General features: G+C 38.8%; 1 protein-coding gene across 1 annotated transcript in view; it reads right to left on the bottom strand.

Moving 5' to 3' along the window:
• Positions 1–21,710, bottom strand: part of LOC129765615 (tyrosine-protein kinase-like otk) — a 191,195-nt gene that overhangs the window by 98,406 nt on the left and 71,079 nt on the right. Inside the window, exon 7 of the mRNA XM_055766027.1 lies at positions 10,075–10,086. Coding sequence (XP_055622002.1) covers positions 10,075–10,086 — 12 coding nt within the window. The remainder of the gene's footprint in view (positions 1–10,074; positions 10,087–21,710) is intronic.

Raw genomic sequence — 21,710 nt, forward strand, 5'->3', positions numbered from 1 at the left:
GGTATGTGTGTATGTGGTTTGTCTGTGTATGTGTGGAACTAGTTTACTGACTTTTGTCGTTCCAGCCTCAGCCGCCATGCAGAGGCACAGAGAGACACACAAGCGGACAGATACACTCACCCGGGGGAAACGTTGCTGCGGTTGCCTCCGGTCGCAGACGTGGTGGAAACCCCAGGCTGAACCCGGTTCTTAGCATGAGAGCCAGTGCTGGTTCCTTTTTTTTTCTCTGGCAGTGTAGATACATGATGTGACTTTCTACTTGATATGCCGAAGAAAGTGCAAAACAAGGAAAACGAATTATTCCGTCTTCCCTGTGGATTCCGGCGGGATGGCTTCTCTCCGTGGTTAGCGTATGTTTTTGCAGTGAATTTCTCCGGCAGGAATAATTTCAACTTGTTTTAAGTTAACTCCGCTCGTAACTTGCTGTACTTTCTTAAGGTGGTGGAATGTTTTTAATTTTTTGAGACACAACTCATGATATTGTGTATGAACAATTGTTAAAATTTTAAATCGAAATGATTCCCATCAGTTTCACGTAAACATCATTCCAAATAAACATCTCAGTAGAATTCATGGAACATAATTTTTTTTTTTTTATTTAAATCGTTTATTTTTACAGGCTCAGTTACATAGGTTTAAAGGAGCCGAACTCCTTACTGTATTGTTACTAGTATATATATACATTTTTCCTTAATTCTAATGTTAATAATATAGGAAACCGATTACTCGCGGTCGACTCGAGTTTAGAAGGGTGACATATTTTCTTCAGGAAAAGGAGGGGATATGAGGATATATTGACAATGATCACACTCACACACTCAATCACACTCATCACACTCAATTCTTAAACCTATCTTATATCTAATATGTATTTACATTTCATCTTATTCTTAAGAAGGGATCCGATCTCTCACAAAGGAAAAGGAAAAGGAAAAACTAAGGGTATAAGGACAATCACACACGAAGATCGATAGCTTTAAGGAATACATATATTTGGGACATGTAATCAAGGTCTAACCGAGCCAACACGTCTCTCACCGGCACCATGGGCTGCCTTCCTCGGGCCCGAAGGGTGTCTTCTAAATTCGATCTGGCGACAAGATACAGCTCGCACGACCAAACAACGTGCTCGATGTCGTGGTAACCTTGGCCACAAACACAAAGATTGTTGTCGGCAAGATTGAAACGAAAGAGTAGTGCATCTAACGAACAGTGATTGGACATGAGTCGGGAGAAGGTGCGAATAAAGTCCCGACTCAAGTCCAGACTTTTGAACCACGGTTTGAGGCTAACCTTAGGGATAATCGAGTGAAACCACCGGCCCAATTCATCTTCGTTCCATTTACGTTGCCAGTTAGCGATGGTATTTTTACGGACTAAAGAATAAAATTCATTGAAAGCGATTTGACGCTGATAAATATCGCCTTCAATTGCACCTACCTTTGCTAATGAGTCAGCCCTCTCATTACCCGGAATTGAGCAATGTGAAGGGACCCAGACAAAGGTAATGACATAACAGCGTCTGGATAAAGCACTCAAAATTTCTCGTATTCTCTCAAGGAAGTACGGCGAGTGCTTTTCCGGCCTCACTGAACGGATAGCTTCGACAGAGCTAAGACTATCCGTTACAATGTAATAGTGTTCAACAGGTCGTGAGGCGACGCTGTCCAGCGCCCAGTGTATCGCTGCCAATTCAGCAATATACACTGAGCAAGGATTCTGAAGACTGTGGGAGGTGCTAAAAAATTCGTTGAACACTCCAAATCCTGTGGAATCATTCATAGAGGACCCATCAGTAAAGTACATATTATCACAATTGATATCCCCATACTTTGCATCGAAGATCGTTGGAACGATCCTCGATCGAAGATAATCTGATGTTCCATGGATATCCTGCTTCATGGACAGATCAAAATGCACAGAGATTGATGTAGTCAGGAAAACAAACACGGTTGGGAATATACGAAGAAGGATCAACCTGCATGGAGATGAATTCATGATATGGACTCATGAACCCAGATTGAAAATTTAGCTCGATCAGCTGTTCAAAATTTCCGATCACCAATGGGTTCATAACCTTACACCGGATGAGGAACCGAAGAGATAATAAATTGAAGCGATCTTTTAGTGGGAGTAAGCCTGCCAAAACCTCGAGACTCATGGTATGCGTTGAGGGCATACATCCCAACGCGATACGGAGACAAAGATACTTAATTCGCTCGAGTTTAATGAAGTGTGTTTTGGCAGCTGATTGAAAACAGAAACTGCCGTACTCCATCACTGAGAGAATAGTTGTTCTATACAACATTATAAGATCTTCTGGATGGGCTCCCCACCATGTGCCGGTAATTGTACGGAGAAAGTTTATTCTTTGTTGGAATTTTTTACTCAGATTCCTAATATGGGCCCCCCAAGTGCATTTGGAGTCGAACCAGACCCCAAGATACTTGAATGACATAGCATGAGTGATCGGTTTACCCAAAAGTTGAAGCTTTGGTTTTGCTGGTTTATGCTTCCTAGAAAAAACCACCATCTCTGTTTTCTCCGTGGCGAATTCGATCCCTAGTCCAATGGCCCAGGTTGAAAAATTATTCAATGTATCTTGTAAGGGGTCGGATTCGTTTGATCCTACGACAGACACCACTCCATCATCTGCAAGTTGTCTTAGGCTGCAATTTTGTGTAAGGCAATTGTCAATGTCGCTTACGTAGAAGTTGTACAAAAGGGGGCTTAAACATGAGCCCTGGGGGAGGCCCATGTAAGAGACCCGACTTACTGCCGAATCTCCGTGAGAAAAGTTCAAATGTTTCTCACAAAGCAAGTTATATAACATATTATTCAATAGAGGCGGCAGACCCCGAGAGTGTAATTTGTCTGACAAAACCTCTATTGAAACAGAATCAAAGGCCCCCTTTATGTCCAAGAATACTGAAGCCATTTGTTTTTTTTCGGCGTAAGCCATTTGAATTTCTGAAGAAAGCAACGCAAGACAATCATTCGTCCCCTTGCCCCTGCGGAACCCATATTGTGTATCTGAGAGTAGGCCATTCGTTTCAACCCATCGATCAAGGCGAAACAAGATAATTTTCTCCAACAATTTCCGTATACAAGACAGCATTGCTATTGGGCGGTACGAATTGAAGTCGGACGCGGGTTTTCCGGGTTTTTGAATAGCTATAACTCGTACATGGAACATAATTAATGTAAATGATCTTGGTTTGTCCGATTTGGAGTGTTTTTACGCCACTAGTAAATGCAAATCGATTTTTCTTTATGAAAATCACATATAATCGATACGAGTTTGGGTTTGTTGAAAAGTCTCTAGTTGCTAATACTACCATAAGGCGTCGAAATTAATCAAATTTTTTTTGACGTAGAACTACGTCTTTCAGGAAAGGTGCCAAGTCAGAAAACAGGTCACGTTTTTATGAAATAAAGTTAAAGGTTAGTAACTATTTTCACTGTGAACGAATTCTCATGATTTGCATATCAATCGAATCGGAAATTCTAAGATTCCTAAGATTTGTTTGATATGCTATACATTACCATTCGCTAACCTCTAAACGGTTTAAATTCATGAAAACTGGAAGAACTTCTGTTCGCGACTAACATGGCATCCCTAGATCGATAACATAATCGAGAGTGAAAGTACCAATCAGCTGGTCTCGAACAAAGGAGTATTTGGTAAACAACGGACCATGTGATGATATCGTTGATATCGATGATATCGATACGGGTCTGTCATTAGCGAAAGCGAGACAAGCAGCATTGTCTAATCGCTTATCACTCCCGTACGACTCGAACATCGCACGCAGAACGATAGCAAAACGGAGGATTAAACTTACCACTACCGAACTGTTGGTTTCGGGAAACATCGCACGAGTACGGGATCAACAGCATCATCATCAGTGCGCTGTGAATTTTAGCACTAAGCGGAGCGATCTCAGTTGCTATCGGTCCACCACGGGAATTAATTGTTATGGTCATACAGAGGAAAGCTGGAACCTATTTGTCAATATTCTGTTGTGTAATTTTGGAATGAACTGTAATGTAATTTATATTAATTGTATGTGAATCTGTGAATTAATGTAATGAGTATTGATGATTAAATGTATATGTAATGTTGTGAAATATGAATTCATGTGTGTATTGAGTAAACTTGTGTGCTGAAATACTCTTACTGCGGAAGAAACATTAGCTGATAAGAGAACAGCTGACCGATTGGTTGTGTGATTGTCGTCGGCACTGCATTGGAGTGCAGTTTTGCTTTGCTTGGGTTTTCTCCCGACGGTTTTATGAATACTGGATTTTCGTCGATGTTGGGGCCTGAAGCGGTGAGCCATCGAATTTCTTAGGCCAGGCTCCCCAACAACTTCCTTTTTTCCCATACATTTGTTCAGCCGATTTGTGTGCTAATCCTACCCGTATTTCGAATGCTTATAACTCGAACATTCCTTAATAGATCGGAAAGATGTTTGCATCAATTGACAGGAAATATTTCTCCGTGTCTATCGCAATTAATGAAATATAATTTTTCATGAAATGAACAATTGAATAACTGTAAAATGTCAAGCGGTCTGAACGCCCTAACTGCAAAGTTTTGATTGGCCCGATTTACGGTTTCCCCAACACAGACTTCAGAATCGATGTACCTGGGGGAATCCGCTTTGCAAATATACATGCATAGGAGGTATTTTTGTTCCCATCGAGCTGTGTTTCCCTAACACGGACTTCGAAATTATTGTGCTTGGGGGAATCCGATTTGCAAATACATGCAAGTCGGGGGTATTTTTGGTGTTGAGTACTTTTGTACTCGCTTGTCGTTGTGTAGACCGGAATATGTTTCCTTAAACGTACTTTTAAACTGAGAAACCTGGGAAAATTGTCATTTCAGATACTAGAGGTGAATGAACTTTCGCGGTTCGAGAACTACGTAAACATGAGATGTGCAACAATTTCAGAGGGAAATGTCAAATACAATGATCGTTTGACAATTCTCTAGAACACTAGAAATACCGACAGTTTTTATAGTTTTTTTTTCTACCAAACCAATTATTCTGACCAGTGTGATATTTAGTCATAAAAATATGAAAATTTCAAAGGATACAAAATATATTTAGAAAGAGGCATAACTTTATTAAAAAATAATTTATAAAATAATTTATAAAATTTAAGATAAATTCTTTTGAACAAATGATACCACCGGTCATTTTGACCGGTTGGTAGTTCTAACGGGTGTTAAATAAAAAATGACAATTTTTTCAATACCTTTCAGTAACTCAAATAAAGAGCGTAAAATTTTCTTTCTCCAAGAAAATTGCTCTTTGGGCTCCCTAGAAACAGTAGGCGTGTTTGGTTTTGCTAGTTTGAATTTAGTCAAAGCAAAGATGGCGTCGAAACAGCACGTGCTCCGCGAACGCATTGTACGGTTCTACGAAATGCATTTCCAGCAAGGAAAAAAGCTCACGGTGGCACATTTTAAGGAAGAAAATGTACCTGTCAGTACGGTATATCGTATCCTGGGTTCCCTGAACGTAGAGCGGAAGGTCGGAAGTGGTCGTCCGGTGACGATAATGACGAAGCAGAGGAAGACATCGTTAAAGAAGCTGTTTGACAACAAGGACGCAACCAGCCTGCGTGACGTCGGTCGGAAATATGGCTGCTCCCACGTATTGATCCATCGGACCCTCAAGATGGAAGGAATCGTCAGGAAGAAGACGAGGTCGACGGAGTACACGGAGGAGCAGATTGAGACGGTTAAATCACAGTGTCGGTGGATGACCAAAAAATACCGCGGGACATCTTTCGTTCTGGACGACGAAAGCTATTTTCCGCTGTCCAAAACGCATATTCCAGGAAATGATAATTACTACTCCAGCGACAAGTCATCTACACCGCCTGAAGTGAAATACAAGTTCAAGCACAAGTTTGAAAAAAAGGGTATGTTGTACATCGCCATTTCCGACCGGGGCATTTCAAAGCCTTGGTTTAAGCCGAGCGTTCTGGCAATCAACCAACAAATCTATCGAGAAGAGTGCCTCGATAAAATCCTGCTGCCGTTCCTGAACGAGCATCACGCGGATGGGAAGTACGTCTTCTGGCCGGACAAGGCGTCTTCCCATTACGCCAAGAAGACGCTGGCGTATCTTGAGGAGAAAAAGATACCGTTCGTGCCGAAAGATCGTAACCCAACAAACTTGCCCCAGTGCCGCCCAATAGAGGATTTCTTTGGCTCACTCAGTGTCCTAGTGTATAAAAACAATTGGAGGACCAAGGACACGAAGCAACTGACTACAAGAATCCGGAATTGTATCCGGAAAATGGACGTAAGTGCCGTACAACGTTCTTGTGAGAGCATCGCGACAAAGTTGCGTCGAACAGCAGACCACGGCCCTTACTCAAACATTCACTGACATTTTTTTGAAGAAAATACATTATGTTGTTAATAAAAATACTGAAATCGACGAAAACAAAAAAAATTTTTTTTTATATGTGATTGAAAAAATTCTCATTTTTTATTTAACACCGGTTAGTGTTAAGGAAACTAGGAAAGTGAATAGTGTAGCACGTTACTTTAGAGGAAGGAAGGAAACAGTCTATATTTTATTAATTTATTCACAGTTATTAGTTTTTTAGTTCAGAATTTTGAACGGATACTAGATTAGTGATCTAGATAATCCAAAATTTAGATGCCGAATCCTGGGAACAATTTAAGATTCCGAATACAGTGTTTCGTGTTTCGAACATGGAAAAAAATCGACTGAAGTATTTAAGGTAACAAATCCATGTAAAACAAGGTTCGAAGAACAGACCGAAAAAAATATTTTAGGCATCCAATAATTGAATACTTGCTTGTCATGTTTTGTGCCGAATATATTTGATCAGTACACGTTGATCAAATTTTATCTGTCAAAAAAAAGGCAAAATATCGTGTCGTAATTATTTGCATTCAATGTGGAATGTATTTATAGGTTGGAGAAAAAGTTATCCATTAATTTCTCGGCAGCTGGTTTTAGTCATCAATATCTCGCGTAATATCGAGAGAAAATTTTGTACATTTTACACTTTTTCTTTTATAAAGGCGAAAATGCTGAAATTGTGAAATAGTGCTTATGGTGCCGATACTGCAACAGTAAAATACGTGCAATTTAATTTATTTAAAAAAAAATTTGAGTGCAATACACTAAATTTAGATCTCTTCTGACAACAAATGGACCATTTGAAGCTAGCGATTGACTAGAAACCAGAATTTGCCAATAGAAGAGACGTTGTGTTCCATCAGGACAACTCAAGGCAACACTATTCCGAGAGCTTGATTGGGATGTTTTAATGCATCCACCATATAGTGCGGACCAGGCACCAAGCGATTACTACCTTTTTCCTGCATTGCAAAATTTCTAGAGTGACAAGTAACTGGAACCAAGAGGAGAAGCTACCTTTAAAATGGCAACAAATTTTATAACAAAACGGTGCATATTTCAGCCAAATCGGACAGTCCGAAGCTTATTAAAAATAGTTTTGAATTTCGCCCAAAAATAATGGATTACTTTTTCCCCAACCTGATATATAGCGAATCGATTGATGAAACAATGGGACAACGCGCTTAAGAATGTATTCTTCTCTAGAGCAGTTTTTTACTGACACTCAATTCATACACAATTAAGATATTCAAAGGTGATGTAATATCATTGATTATGTGATTTTGTTGCATGTCCGACTTGCATTGTGGTAAGGCGTATTCTAGAGCTTACCACTCAGAATGCATTCAAGGCGTGTTATTTGACGTAGAAGTTCTAGGAACGTTAGTGCCATTCAAGAAGAAGAAGTGATTTGTTGAATTTGTCCTGTAAATAAAATATTTTAATTGACTATCTAGCTTTCCTTGGTATTAATTAATATTAAGCAGTAGTAAGAATGTAGACCAATACTTAGATTGAGGACAAGTGAAATAAAATAAAGATAGATTGAAAATTTTGAAAAAAAAACATTATTTTATTTTAACATTTTTCAAACTTTTTACAAGAACCAGCATCAGTCAGGAAATATTATTTATCTCATGACAAATATTTCAGACGGCGCCAGTGGTTGTATGGTTAGCGTAACAGCCTCACAATCCGATCGGCCTGGGTTCAATCCCAGCTGGCGTCGTTGGGATTTTCTGAGGCGAAAAATCTCTGGTTACGTCTTCCTTCGGAGCGGAAGTAAAAGAAGTAGGCCCGGCTCATGAGTTGTTGAGTCTGATAGGTAGGAACAGGTGGAGTCGCCTCCCTGATGTCGGTGATTGGCACTAAAGTGGCGGAAATAGGCCGACGAAAAATAAGCGAAGATAAAAAAAAAAAAAAAATATTTCAGTATTTATGAGTCTTCTTGTTCGATTTTTTCATGTAGAAATACGTCTCACCAGAAGATATAGGGGGTAAAATGAAAATATAGGCACTGAACATGAAGGAAAAAATGAAATATTTCGCACGCTCATAACCCGAACATTTATGAAAAGATCACAAAGATGTTCGCATACATTGATAGAAAATGTTTCTACGCATCTATCACGATGAATTAGATTTTATTTTTCTTAAGGGAAATTTTTCTTAAGGGATTTTATTTTTCTTTTTCTTATTCTCATCGCTGAAGCTTATCCTGGGTCGTAGAATCGGCGCAACACTGCCTATGTTTTTTTCTATCTTATTTTGATTCTCGAGTAATATTTAAAAAAAAAAGCAAATATTATTTATGGTGCAAAAATTAAAATTACCGAGATTACCGGTTATTCATTGTAAAATTACCGGTAATTCGGTAATGAAAAATGACCCGGTATTACCGGTAAAACCGATAACGGTAATACCGGTTAACAATCCATATTAGCAACCCTAGAGCTGGAACTAGTGACCAAATACTATCAGCACAAATTTCTAGTAAATTACGAAAGTTTCTTCGAAACTTTCGCTCGTTGTCAAACACAGCTCATATTTCCACTATTCCTCGTAGGCGACGGCAGAAGCTCAATAAAAGTGATGAACAAACACAATAAATATGACTCCTATGTGGAAGTTTAAACCTCCTCCGCCCCCACCCAGGCTGCGAAAAGTATGCGCCCAAGTATCATCATAATTGGAATGTTTGCCAAAGTTGAATTTGACTCCAGTAGTGGCCGCCGTGAGCCTTGCCAAGCATTATGTATGGTGTTGTACGTATGCCATAAAATAGAAAATCTCGGATCCCCGGCCCGGCCTCGGATCATGTTCTTGTTTCGGCTGGCAATAATAGCTTTCATCGGTTTCTGCATCCGTGCCAGAGCATTATCACTGTGTCCCGGGAGGAAAAACTGCTTTTGTCATGTGAAACTTTTGTCGGGGAGTGAGTCATTTTTTTTTTTCATTTTGCGGTGACTACAAGGGGGTAAGAGTTGTTGAGAAGAAGGGAATGGGGAGACTTTTTGGGGCGAATGAGCTCATTTTTCCATTCTCTATTAGCAGTAAATTACAACAAGTGGGAAAGTGCCACTTCCAAAAGGATTCCCCCGTCAGTGGGTCTCAGCTGGGATATGGGTTTGTGTGTGTGAAAAATAGAGCGATGGGAAGTTTTAATATTTATGCGGTAAATAGCGGTTGCAAATTATTGCTCTCTTGTGCTGTACGGATTCCGCAGTCCGTACATTTGGGTAGCTTAGTCCCTGACTAAGCACAAAGAGGAACAGTATGTATATGGAATGCAGAAGTCAAGTACAGGACGCAGTCGGATCGCTAGGGTGGGATGGGTAGTTGCAGTGTCCAAAGGATGTGAGACAACAAGGTAAGAGAAGTTGTTGTTTTTAAGGGTTGCATTTTTGGGAAAGTTTGTCACTGGTATATAGTGCGGAAATTAGACGATTAAAATTCGCACCACATGAAATGTGAATTTGTTTGTTCGTTATGTATTTTTTTTGCTGCTAGTTTATAGATTTTTCGGCGCACATTGTCCCCAGAACTTTAATGTTTTTGTGTATATATGTCTCAAACATCGTAGGATAGATGAATCCATACAACAGAAACTAAACCGTTTACTAACCACTACAATGTGTCCCAGGATGGCACTCACCTTCATGAACATCTGAAAAGAACAGAAAAAAGAGAGTTATTATTAGAACATTTGAAAAAAGTTGTATCATTACCGAGTCATGCAAATAGCCAATTGATAAATAAAGCATCGAATGATAAGCGGAGTATATTATTCAACCGAAAGCAATCCCACAGCATGTGAATAAAATACAACAATTTTATGGTCATCGAGCATTATCGCGGAAATTAAAAGCCCATCCCGTGGATATGAGCAACAGCATAAAAAAATCAATCGATTCGGGAGAAGCATCGAATTCATGAAAAAATATGTGCGAAACCAGTTTGGAAACGCAAATTCCCCGCCCCCTGGTGAATGACGATGATAATTTAAAGTCATTATTTGGCTTTCAGCACCCACAATATTAAAAGCATTTTATGTTCCCCAATCAGGCCGTTGTCGTTGGCGAGGATAAGATATCGAATGATGCGCTACAAAGCTGCCTTCGTTTTAATTTTCTGCACCCAAAATCCGAGACAGCGTCTAGCAGGTGGAACGGAACATTCCGAACGGAAATCTTCACTTCGAATGATGGGAGCATGGCGTAGTTTATGGATCCTCCGCGGGAATGCTAGTGGTAGCTTTCGCAGGGTTGGAAATCGAATCGCGCGCAGAATCTCGGATGAAGCGAGAATGTTCAGGTATTTCAGCATCATTATTTTTATTTTTATCGTTACCGTGAAGAATGAAAAATTCTCCCGTTTGCCTCCATTTGTGAACAAATGCGACAGAATTAGTCGGAGAAATCTTAATCGTTGAGTTGTTCCAGATGAAAGAAAGACGCTTGGCGAAATATTAGGCTGTCAAAAAAGTCCTGCGGTATTTCCGCGAGGTGTCGTTGTAAGCGCGTAGTTCTAGTTGTATTCATTGTATCGAGTCATACTATAGCTTGTTGGAAAGGTATTTTTACGCGCTATAATAGTCCTTGACAGTGTTTTGTTTGGTAAAGTCGTTCGTGAGTTATAGTGTCGCAAATATGGAGCAAAATAAAGAGAAAATCCGACATATTTTACAGTACTACTATGACAAAGGCAAAAATGCATCTCAAGCTGCCAATAAAATTGGTGCAGTTTATGGACCCGATACAGTTTCCATTTCCACCGCACAACGATGGTTTCAACGTTTTCGTTCTGGCGTAGAGGTCGTCGAAGATGCGCCACGCTCCGGAAGGCCTGTCGTCGAAAATTGCGACAAAATCGCTGAATTAGCCGAGAAAGACCGGCATAGTGGCAGCCGTAGCATCGGCCAAGAGCTGGGGATAAGTCATCAAACCGTTATTAACCATTTGAAGAAGCTTGGATTCACAAAGAAGCTCGATGTATGGGTGCCACACATGTTGACGCAAAAAAACTTCTTTGACCGTGTCGACGCATGTGAATCGCTGCTGAATCGCAACAAAATCGACCCGTTTCTGAAGCGGATGGTGACTGGCGATGAAAAGTGGGTCACTTACGACAACGTGAAGCGCAAACGGTCGTGGTGGAAGCCCGCTGAAGCGGCTCATACGGTGGCCAAGCCCTCATTAACGGCCAGGAAGGCTTTGCTGTGTGTTTGGTGGGATTGTCAAGGAATAATCTATTATGAGCTGCTTCCCTATGGCCAAACGCTCAATTCGGACCTGTACTGCCAACAACTGAACCGCTTGAAGGTAGCACTCATGAAGAAGAGGCCATCTTTGATAAACAGAGGCCGCATTGTCTTCCATCAAGACAATGCCAGGCCACACACTTCTTTGGTGACGCGCCAGAAGCTCCGGGAGCTCGGATGGGAGGTTTTTTTGCATCCGCCGTATAGTCCGGACCTTGCACCAAGTGACTACCACCTGTTTTTGTCCATGGCGAACGAGCTAGGTAGTCAGAAGTCTATACCAAAAAAAAAAGGATTGCCGGATGTGTTGATAAGAGCAGACCTCGAGGAAGGAATTGTCCGATTTAGAGCTGTCTATACTCTATCATATTTTCTGTATAAAATATTCATTCCATGTAAGGGAGAAACAAGTTATTTGCAAGTGGTTGAAAAATCTTGAACGAGAATTGTGTCTGAAAATAATCTGATATTATAATGGTGAGTTTTGTAAGAAACACTAGGAATTTTACAGTAAAAGGTAAATTTAACGGTTTGCCGGGTCAGCTAGTGACAAATAAAACTCTTGTTTGGGAGTGCAGGGAACTGATTGATATCAGCGATACTTATCGTATCGAAAAATTAAGGAAAAAAGAATTAAAACGAAGGTTATTTTCATTTTGAATAATTTTTTTTTGTTTACGGGCATTCAAAATCGTATCAATACAACAAATTAAATCATAAAAAGGTCTTTCCATAATCCTCCAAATAATATGATGTGTATATATGGTTTTGTTGAACTATGTCTTCAAATTTTTCGTCTTTTTCATCCTTGAAGCCGATACATAGTACTTCATTTTCAAAAAAGAGTCTATAACTGTGGGTGCCAACTGATTTCCGGACTATGTTTTGTTGGCATTGTAAAGCGAAAATAATCGCTCAACACACACTGATGAAAGTTATCAAACAGTGTCTTACAAACCTTAGCAATGGATACAAAAAATTCTTATCACGCCTTTTTACATCCAACAGATGGGACCAAGCTAAGTCATTAAGGTTTGGTACCTTGACGAAATTTCGGGTTTATCGAAGCCGCACTTTTTATATTCGGATCGCTGAAATCAATTCGCTTTGAAATCTGTTTCACGAGTTCAATATAGAAGTCACGATAAATCGATTTGAAGGTCTGCTTCCTAGCTACATCCAATCCTTTTTCGTTCGAATCGTTTCACGTAGCTCTCCAAACATAAGTTACCCAACATGATCAACAATAACATTCTTGTCTCATTATAAAGTTCGCAAAATTGAGAACTTTCTGACTGAAAAGTGCAATTGACGTTAGTGATGAGCAGTAGAACAAAGTTTAGGAGCAGCATAATCGGTTTAGTCATAGGATCGTTTAAATGGGTCAATACACGATTGGCGAATTGATGATGAACATACTTAACCTTGGAACGAAAAGAATAGTTTAAGCTCTTCAAATCGCTCGAGACTTTGCTTAACAACTGTCTCCAACGAAAATCATCTCATTGCGTTGCGTTCAACATTTTTATGAATCAAGGTATCTATGAATGGACTGTAATAATTTCAATTTTTGAAATTGAATTTGAAGAAAATCTGTAAATTCTAGATCTTTGCTGAAAATCTGTACCGTTCTCAATCATATTTCGGACACTCTTTAAAAATAACTTGAAATGCTTAAGGTGAAGGTAGAAGCTAGCCACAAATGGCTGCCACAATGGCGCTCATTTCTTTAATCTCCCTCCCTCAACCCTCGCTCGAAAATCAATAATTTTGCAAAACAGTGTGAAGAAAATGATCGTTTTCGCAAACTTCCCATCAAGTAATATCAACCAAGCTCTAATCGATTACTCACAAGATATTAAATTTTCATCTGCTGTCACACTGTATAGTGAAAAACGTTGGAAAACTCGAGCTAGTGCTCTGAAAGTTAAACTTTCATTTTTCAAATGGTTTCGGCAATGGTTTTGTTTGTATTGGTGAAAGCATCGTTACTTTTTCGACACTGATGCCAGACAACATCATCGAAACAGCTATAATAACCACTGAATAAAATGTTATTCCCGAGTCATAGCGTTTCATGTCATGGAAATCAATAGAATAAAATTGTGTTGATATAAAATACAATTATTATTTTTACGTTTAATGGGTCTATAATGTAATTTTTAGCAACTTTAACATTGGGTAAGAAAATTGTATTGCAGAGCTTGGAACACTGCCACGGCTGCCTATGTTTTCAAAAACAGTAAACGGAAAAGTATTACATTCAATCAAAATGCCACTGCCAACGAAGAGAAGGGGTAAGGCTCTCGAACGTTAATATGTGAAAACAATACGATCAACGAAGGAAATTATTAAGGAATTATCAACATCGAGTTACTATGCGGAAGAACTTGTTAATACCAAAAGAACCCCAATTCGCATGTGTTATAAATTTGCTCATGTTACACTCGCGTATAATCAGAATTTTACTTCATATGAAAATGCACCTTCTATATATATTTATATTTGCAATTGTTCATCGGAACATATCGTTCATACATTTTACTTTAGTATTGAATTGTTATTTTTTTTTCAAACGTATTCAAACACTCGTGTCAATGAATTTTTAAAGAATGTCCGAAATATGATTCAGAATGGTTCTTACGTATATATAGATTCTGTATCCGATTCTGTACAGAATATTCTGTAAATGTGGCAACCCTGCTCGTGTGACACTATGATTATATCAAAATAGAATGTTTCGAAAACTTGTTTTCGACATTCAAAAGTTGAAAAAAGAGATTCGCATGCTGGTGTAAGAACTTGTGTTTGAGCCGCAAGAAATACCCAATAATATGCATAACACCATTTAAGGTGGAACCAGAATGCCGCGCTATGCGTCGCGTTGCGACAAATGTGCTTTGAAACTTCATTTTAAATATTTGTGTTTCCATTTAGTCGAACACAATAATGCGTTGCGTCATTAGCATCGTTGTACTAAACGCTAACATTTGTTCTAAAATGCTTGCGCCGAATTGGCGATGACAGTAGCATGGTGTCGACGTCTGGTGGCAACTTCAAATTAGGGCCATGATTTGGGTCCCAAACACGTTAGTGTAATCGCTATCAGATTTGGAGACACGAAGCCGGTTTTCAAATTCTAAAATTTGAAGGGTGCCAAATCAGAAAACAGGTCACGTTTTTATGAAATAAAGTTAACGTTAATAACTATTTTCACTGTGAATGAATTCTTATGATTTGCATACCAGTCGAATCGGAAATTCTCTAAGATTTGTTTGATATGCTATACATTACAATTCGCTAATCTCTAAACGGTTTAAATTCATGAAAACTGGAAGAATTTCCTTTTTTCCCATACATTTTTTCTGCCGATTTGTGGGCTAACTCTATCTTTATTTTGAATGCTTATAACTCGAACATTTCTTAACATCAATTGATAGGAAATATTTCTACGCGTCTATCACAATTAATAAAATGTTATTTTTCATGAGATGAATAATTGAATAACTGTAAAATGTCAAGCGTTATATAAACGCCCTAACTGCCAAGTTTTGATTGGTCCGATTTACGGTTTTTCCAACACAGACCTCAGAATCGATGTACCTGTGGAAATCCGCTTTACAAATATACATGCAAGTTGTAGGGGTATTTTATCCCACTGAGCTGTGTTTCCCTAATACGGACTCCAAAATTAATGTGCCTGGGGGAATCCGCTTTGCAAATACATGAAAGTCGGGGGTATTTTTTGGTGTTGAGTACTTTTGTACTCGCTTGTCGTTGTGCAGACCGGAATATGTTACCCTAAAACGTACTTTTAAACTGAAAAGCCTGGGAAAATCGTCATTTCAGATACTAGAGGTGAATGAACTTTTGCGGTTCGAGAGCTACATAAACATGAGATGTGCAATACTTTCAGAGGAAAATGTAAAATACAATGATCGTTTGACAATTCTTTCGTTCACATATTTTGGTAGTCCTAGGCATCAATGTATCAATGTCAATGTCAATGTGTTGTTTTTAAAAACATTCAACTGATCCGTGGACACATCAAGAACAAGATTTTCATACGAATTTTATTTTGTTTTTGTTTACATGAAAAGTGGTGACACGAATGCTAGATTGTGACTGCAGATCAACAGACTGCGTCGGGCGAATGTTTTAGTACAAAACGCAAGCAATGACAACTGATGAGAAGCAACGCACAATGCGGCATTCTGTTTCCACCTTTAGTTATGCTATACGCCGTTCATGTCACTTTGCCGAATGTAAACAATACGTTGCCCCTCTTTGTTTAGAAGGTTTCGTGTTCAAAGTTGGCGTTATTTTGATTGTTTAAAAAACCAGGTAGAAAACTACCGTCAAATTGCTGATACCGTTCGCCTAAGTAAAGGGTGTGTCACATCAAATTGCATCACGGAAAAAACGCTGTAGAAATTTAATTTTTAGGAATTATATCTTCAGCTTTCGCTTATAATCAGATAAGAGTGTATAGATCACGTTGGCCATGCTTCACTGTCAATTTTTCGTAAATTTGGACAAATGTCGTCGAACGAAAAAGAGCGTCGTGAATTAATCCTGTGCACTCATTTCTAGAATCCGGAGTTGTCACATCGGGACATCGGTAAGATGCTGGGAATCGCCCAATCCACGGTCAGCAGAGTACTAAAACGATACTTCGAGAACCTAACCATCGACCGGAAGGTGAAGAACGGCAAAAATGGATGCTCCGTCAGTGAAAAAGATCACAAGCGCGTAGTTAAGCAGTTTAGACGTGATCCGAGAAGTTCGGTCCGGGATGTCGCCAATAAGCTGAATTTGTCAAGTTCATTCGTCCAGTGGACCAAGCAGCGGGAGGTCCTGCGTGCATACAAGGTTCAGAAGGCTCCTAACCGCGACGAAAGGCAAAACATGGTGGGGAAGACACGAGCCCGGAAGCTGTACACCGAAATGCTGACGAAGCCGCATTGCCTGGTAATGGACGACGAAACCTACGTCAAAGCGGACTTTCATCAGCTGCCGGGCCTGTTGTTCTTATCCGCAGAGGACAAATTCAGCGTTCCGGAGGAGATTCGCAAGCAGAAACTATCCAAGTTTGCCAAAAAGTACATGGTGTGGCAAGCGATCTGCTCTTGCGGAAAGCGGAGCGCCCCCTTCGTGATGACCGGCACGGTAAACGGGCAGGTTTACCTTAAGGAGTGCCTACAGAAGCGCTTACTACCACTATTGAAGCAGCACGAGGGCCCAACCATCTTCTGGCCGGATCTCGCTTCGTGCCACTATTCAAAGGACGTGTTGGAGTGGTACGAAGCCAACGGGGTCACCTTCGTGCCAAAGGAAATGAACTCGCCCAACGCGCCGGAGCTTCGCCCAATAGAGAAATATTGAGCGATTATGAAGCAGGCCCTCCGGAAGAAGCCAAAAGTTGTCAAATCGGAGGCGGACTTCAAGAGAAAATGGATTTCTGTTCAAAAAAAAACTACAACCTGACGTTGTACAGAACCTTATGGACGGGGTAAAGAGGAAGGTGCGAGCATACGGGCTTGGGCTCGAAGTATGAATAAAAAGAAAATGCCAAAAGTTGTTTAATAGTTTTTATCTTACTGTCTAAAATTTTCAAAAGGATCGGTCTACTGGGCGAATTTCTACAGCGTTTTTTCCGTGATGCAATTTGATGTGACACACCCTTTAATGATACGATTAATAAAATAGTACAAAAGTTCAGAAAGTGTGGTTCTTTCAAACTAGCAACGTGATCTGGTCGTCCATCAAAGACAACTTGTCGAATTAACAGGGTTATCTATTAAAAATTAGTCAAAATCGAGTTTTAACTGCTTCTAAACTTTTCGTAACCAAAGATAGTGAGTTTTCCATCCATTTGTCACATCCAATAGTGCGAAATCGATTTCATAAACAATGTTTCGACGGTTGAGTGGCGCTTAACAAGCCATGGCTATCAGAGAAAAGTTTAAAAACACCCGCTGAAGTGGCCACAAGATCACATTAATTGAACAATATTGGATACTTGCTGACCGGATGAATGTAATTTGGTAACATGAGACTAAAATAATGTTATTTGTGTTTGATGGTAGGGGAACCCGGGGCATGAGTGCCCATCTAATTATTTTGCCTATTTCCATCTTTTACAATTATTTAACTACAGAACTTTGTTTTATACAGATACTGCATATATCTTACATATTATCAGCCAGAACCTTAAATATTTTTTATTAGAAAACAGATAAATCCTAACTGAGCTTCTTACAATTACAATCTATATAAGAACGCACAGGCGCAAATTAACGAAATACCCTCAGTTTCTATATGTTTGCATGACTCCACCTATAAATACAAATAGAATAATCATTTTTCTTCCTGTCAAGAGACGAATGAACTCTCAGAGTTTAAAGTCTCTTTAATTCAATACCATTACCATTTTTCTTCAACTCACTGTATGAACTAATTTAAATCGTACGGCGATGTTAACCTGTCATTCATGCCAAGGGTGGTCGCACAAAATATTATGTGGTTATCGAAAATAAAGTGAATATATGATTTCAAAAATTTACAAACGTCACTTTCATGTAACCTGACTATGATTTGAATCTATCTTTGCCGACATAAAAATAAGCATCGTTTTGATAAAGTGTAATTAAAATTGACCAGGGGTAGATAATCTTTTTTGTAGGTATATGAAATGTAAATGTAAAAATATAAATAAAAAACAATCAGTTTTTTTGGTTATATCCCTAGAATTAAAATAAGAGATGTGAAGAGTTCAATAAGAGTCACCTCGATGTTGTTATTAACTTTCCTGTGGAAACTATAGTCCTAGGGGAAAAAAGCCAGATACAAATGTTTATTTTCTGATCATTCTTTCTTCTGACCGTTTTTTATTTCGAACTGCAACCCTGTCCACAATAATTGCACCCAATACGTTGCCCCCTTGCGAATGTAATCAGACGTATAGGTTTCAGCCCGTCACTCGAGTCGTAAATTTCACTTTTATTATCGCTTTAATTCGGCATTAACGCGCGCCATGGCAGTCCCCACCCAACATACATAAGCCGGTAGAAACAATCGCAAGGCAAGCGAAGTTGAATGATCCTACCTACGTAGCCGGTGTGTGTCCTGCGCGTCCTGCGCTATTGGGTGGGGTTCCGTCGCTTATCTATCATACGGTACGTTTTCCACTTCTTCCATTGCCTTCCATAGGGGGTGAACCTAGGTAAACTGAAAATTGAGGAAGCCGTCGTTCGTTGTTGCATGGCGCGGGGGAAAAATATCATCTGAGAGGATCGTAAATTATGTATTTTATGACCCGTCCGCTCGGTGCTGCTGTGCCGTGGTCTCGGCTTTGAAAGGGGGCGCCAAATCCGATGAAACGATGATGAGTGACAAGTGAGCCTTTTTTATGCCACTACTTTTCTTCCGAATGCCCTACCACTACTGGGACCAATCGGATTGATTCGATAAAATGAACAAAATACTACGAACTACGGAGAGATGGCAACGGGAGGTTATAGAGTCTCCACCGCAGACATTAGTGCAGCGAACCGTTGCCACCACACATCAAAGAGCGTTCCACATTTTGTTTGTTTCTCCGAAAATTCTCCTGACATGGAAGCAAATAAAAATGATCAGGTTATTAACTCTTTCCTACTACGGTTTTTTTTTCGGAAACTAATATTGGGGAACCTAATATCTCTGTGATCTTTTTCACGCATTAGAGCCGTAATTTGAATAGCGCACTCACCCGTTCCGAACTCTCCGAACTCACCTCTTCGGAAGAAGCAACACGCAGATCATACAGCATCAAAGTTCAAGCGCTACTAATGCAGTGTAAATAATGTTGAGGTGGAGAGGGCAAATCTCGAGCTTTGTTTACGTTTGCTTTGAACGGCTTCGAGAGCCGAACGTTTCGCCGTATGTTTATAGGTTTAAAGTAAATAAATTAGAAACGTTAGGAGTCGTAGGAGAAGATGGCGAATGCGCACCGATTTACCGATCTCGCGGTGCAGAAGGAACTGGGAAAAGACGGAAAGGGAAGACAAAGAGTCAGGGTGTTAAACTGCATTGCGGTGCAATTTAAACAGATTTGGTAACAATTTCGGAAATCGATACAAGTTGAAATTTTATGAAATGGATAGTGTTTTCTACTAATTTATTCTTTCCATATTCGAATTGTTTATTGAATAATCTATTCAATCCCGAGTATTGTGATATGATCTCTGACTAGCGACTACGAGAACGAAAAAAAATAATGTGTGTTAATCATCTGTATTATTCATGGGAAAGAAAGAAGATTTTCTTCAGGATGAAATAACTATAAAATTCCGAATACATTTCCGAGACGAATCCGTTACCCACTCCCAACGTAAATAGAATAGCAGGTATATTACATCGCCTGTATTAAAAAAGAAGATGCTAATTTGAAAGAATTCTCGATTCTGAAAAATTGTGCGTTATTACTTGTTTCAAAAGTGACCACACTTGAAGTCGATTCGACGACAGATAGGATAACCTATCGGATTTTCATTGCGGTTAATGTTTTATGTGAACTTTTTTCAATGCATATTATTGAGATCCCTTTTTGTTTACTTCAGCATAATATCGTCGTGTAACGTCCCGCGGTGCCGGAATGAGCGATGTCCGATAATCGTTCAATTAATCGATTACCAAGTACAGAAATTTATTATTAAACGAACTATTACTACCCAAACAATAAACGAAGCAGACGAATTTCATGGCAACTCGACTGGCCGTTGGCAGCACCATTTGAGATAGCAGTGAAACGTTGTGGGTGTAAAAACATGGGTCACTTAAGCAACTTTGTATACTTGAAATATTCGAAAAATAATTAGACTACTTTTTGGAAAAAGCCAATTTTTTTCTTATTTTTTTACAAGAATTTAAAACTTAAAAACTATGATACCTGTCAAAGGATGAAATGTAGGAATTTACACAAAAATACAAAAAAAATTGAAAATTTTCGCTGACAAAAAAGTTATTTAAAAAATTAAAATTTATTTTTCTCAAAAACGTATTTTTTTAAAAATTCCCAAAAATATATACAGTAAACATTCGCTAACTGGGCGAAAAGGGAAGACCAGTTATTGACATTTGCGTTTTAACTGGTCCGGCATGTTAAACGTCAAATAAAATCGAGGAGAACTTCAATGAATTGTTTGATTCACGTTGATAATGAAATTGGATAAACAAAAGGATTCCATTGAAAGTTTCGCATTGAGTGTGACAACAGATATGAAATATAATTTGATATAACAAAAAAAACTGATTGTTTGAAATTATTTTTCTGTAATTCAATCAAAGTTTTTGTCATGCGAAAATAATGTCAATTTTCATAACATTTGAAGTTTCATTCGAATGCCCCTCACAGCAAATCTTCCATTTGAATATGGCGTCGATTGTTTACGAAATTCTGCTTTTTAACTGGTCCAAGGACCAGTTAACGTTCGCCCAGTTAAAACGCATATATGAATAGCCCTTCAAATTTCTAACAAGTCGCCCATACATCGGAAGATGGGCACTTTTACAGGGAGAAAATTTTTGAACAACAACTTTTTCATGTTTTCATTGAAAAAAATACAACTAATTCTAATTTTGTTCAAAGTCACGATAGCGATATATCGTATTCGACAAAGTTTTAGATCTTATTAAAATATGAACTTTTGTCGAAGACGTCAACTTTCTATCTGTTATAGTTTTTGGAATATAAGTCATTTTTGTATGAAGACTTATAAAAAAAATAATGTTTAGCTCGTAAATGTGCCCATCGTCCGATGTGTGGAAAACTTGTTGGAAATTTTAAGGGCTATTTATATCTATTTTTTCAGACTTTTAAAAGCATATGTTTTCGAGAAAAATTAATTTTTATTTTCAATTTTTTTTCACAATGAATTTTTTATTCAAAAAAATTCTTTAATGAAAACCTAAATAATTTCCTACATTTCATTCTCTGACCAACTTTTTGTAGATCTTATAGTTTTTAAATTATGATTTTTCGAAAAAAA

Source organism: Toxorhynchites rutilus, chromosome 2 (genome assembly GCF_029784135.1).
Source record: "Toxorhynchites rutilus septentrionalis strain SRP chromosome 2, ASM2978413v1, whole genome shotgun sequence".
Lineage (NCBI taxonomy): Eukaryota > Metazoa > Arthropoda > Insecta > Diptera > Culicidae > Toxorhynchites > Toxorhynchites rutilus.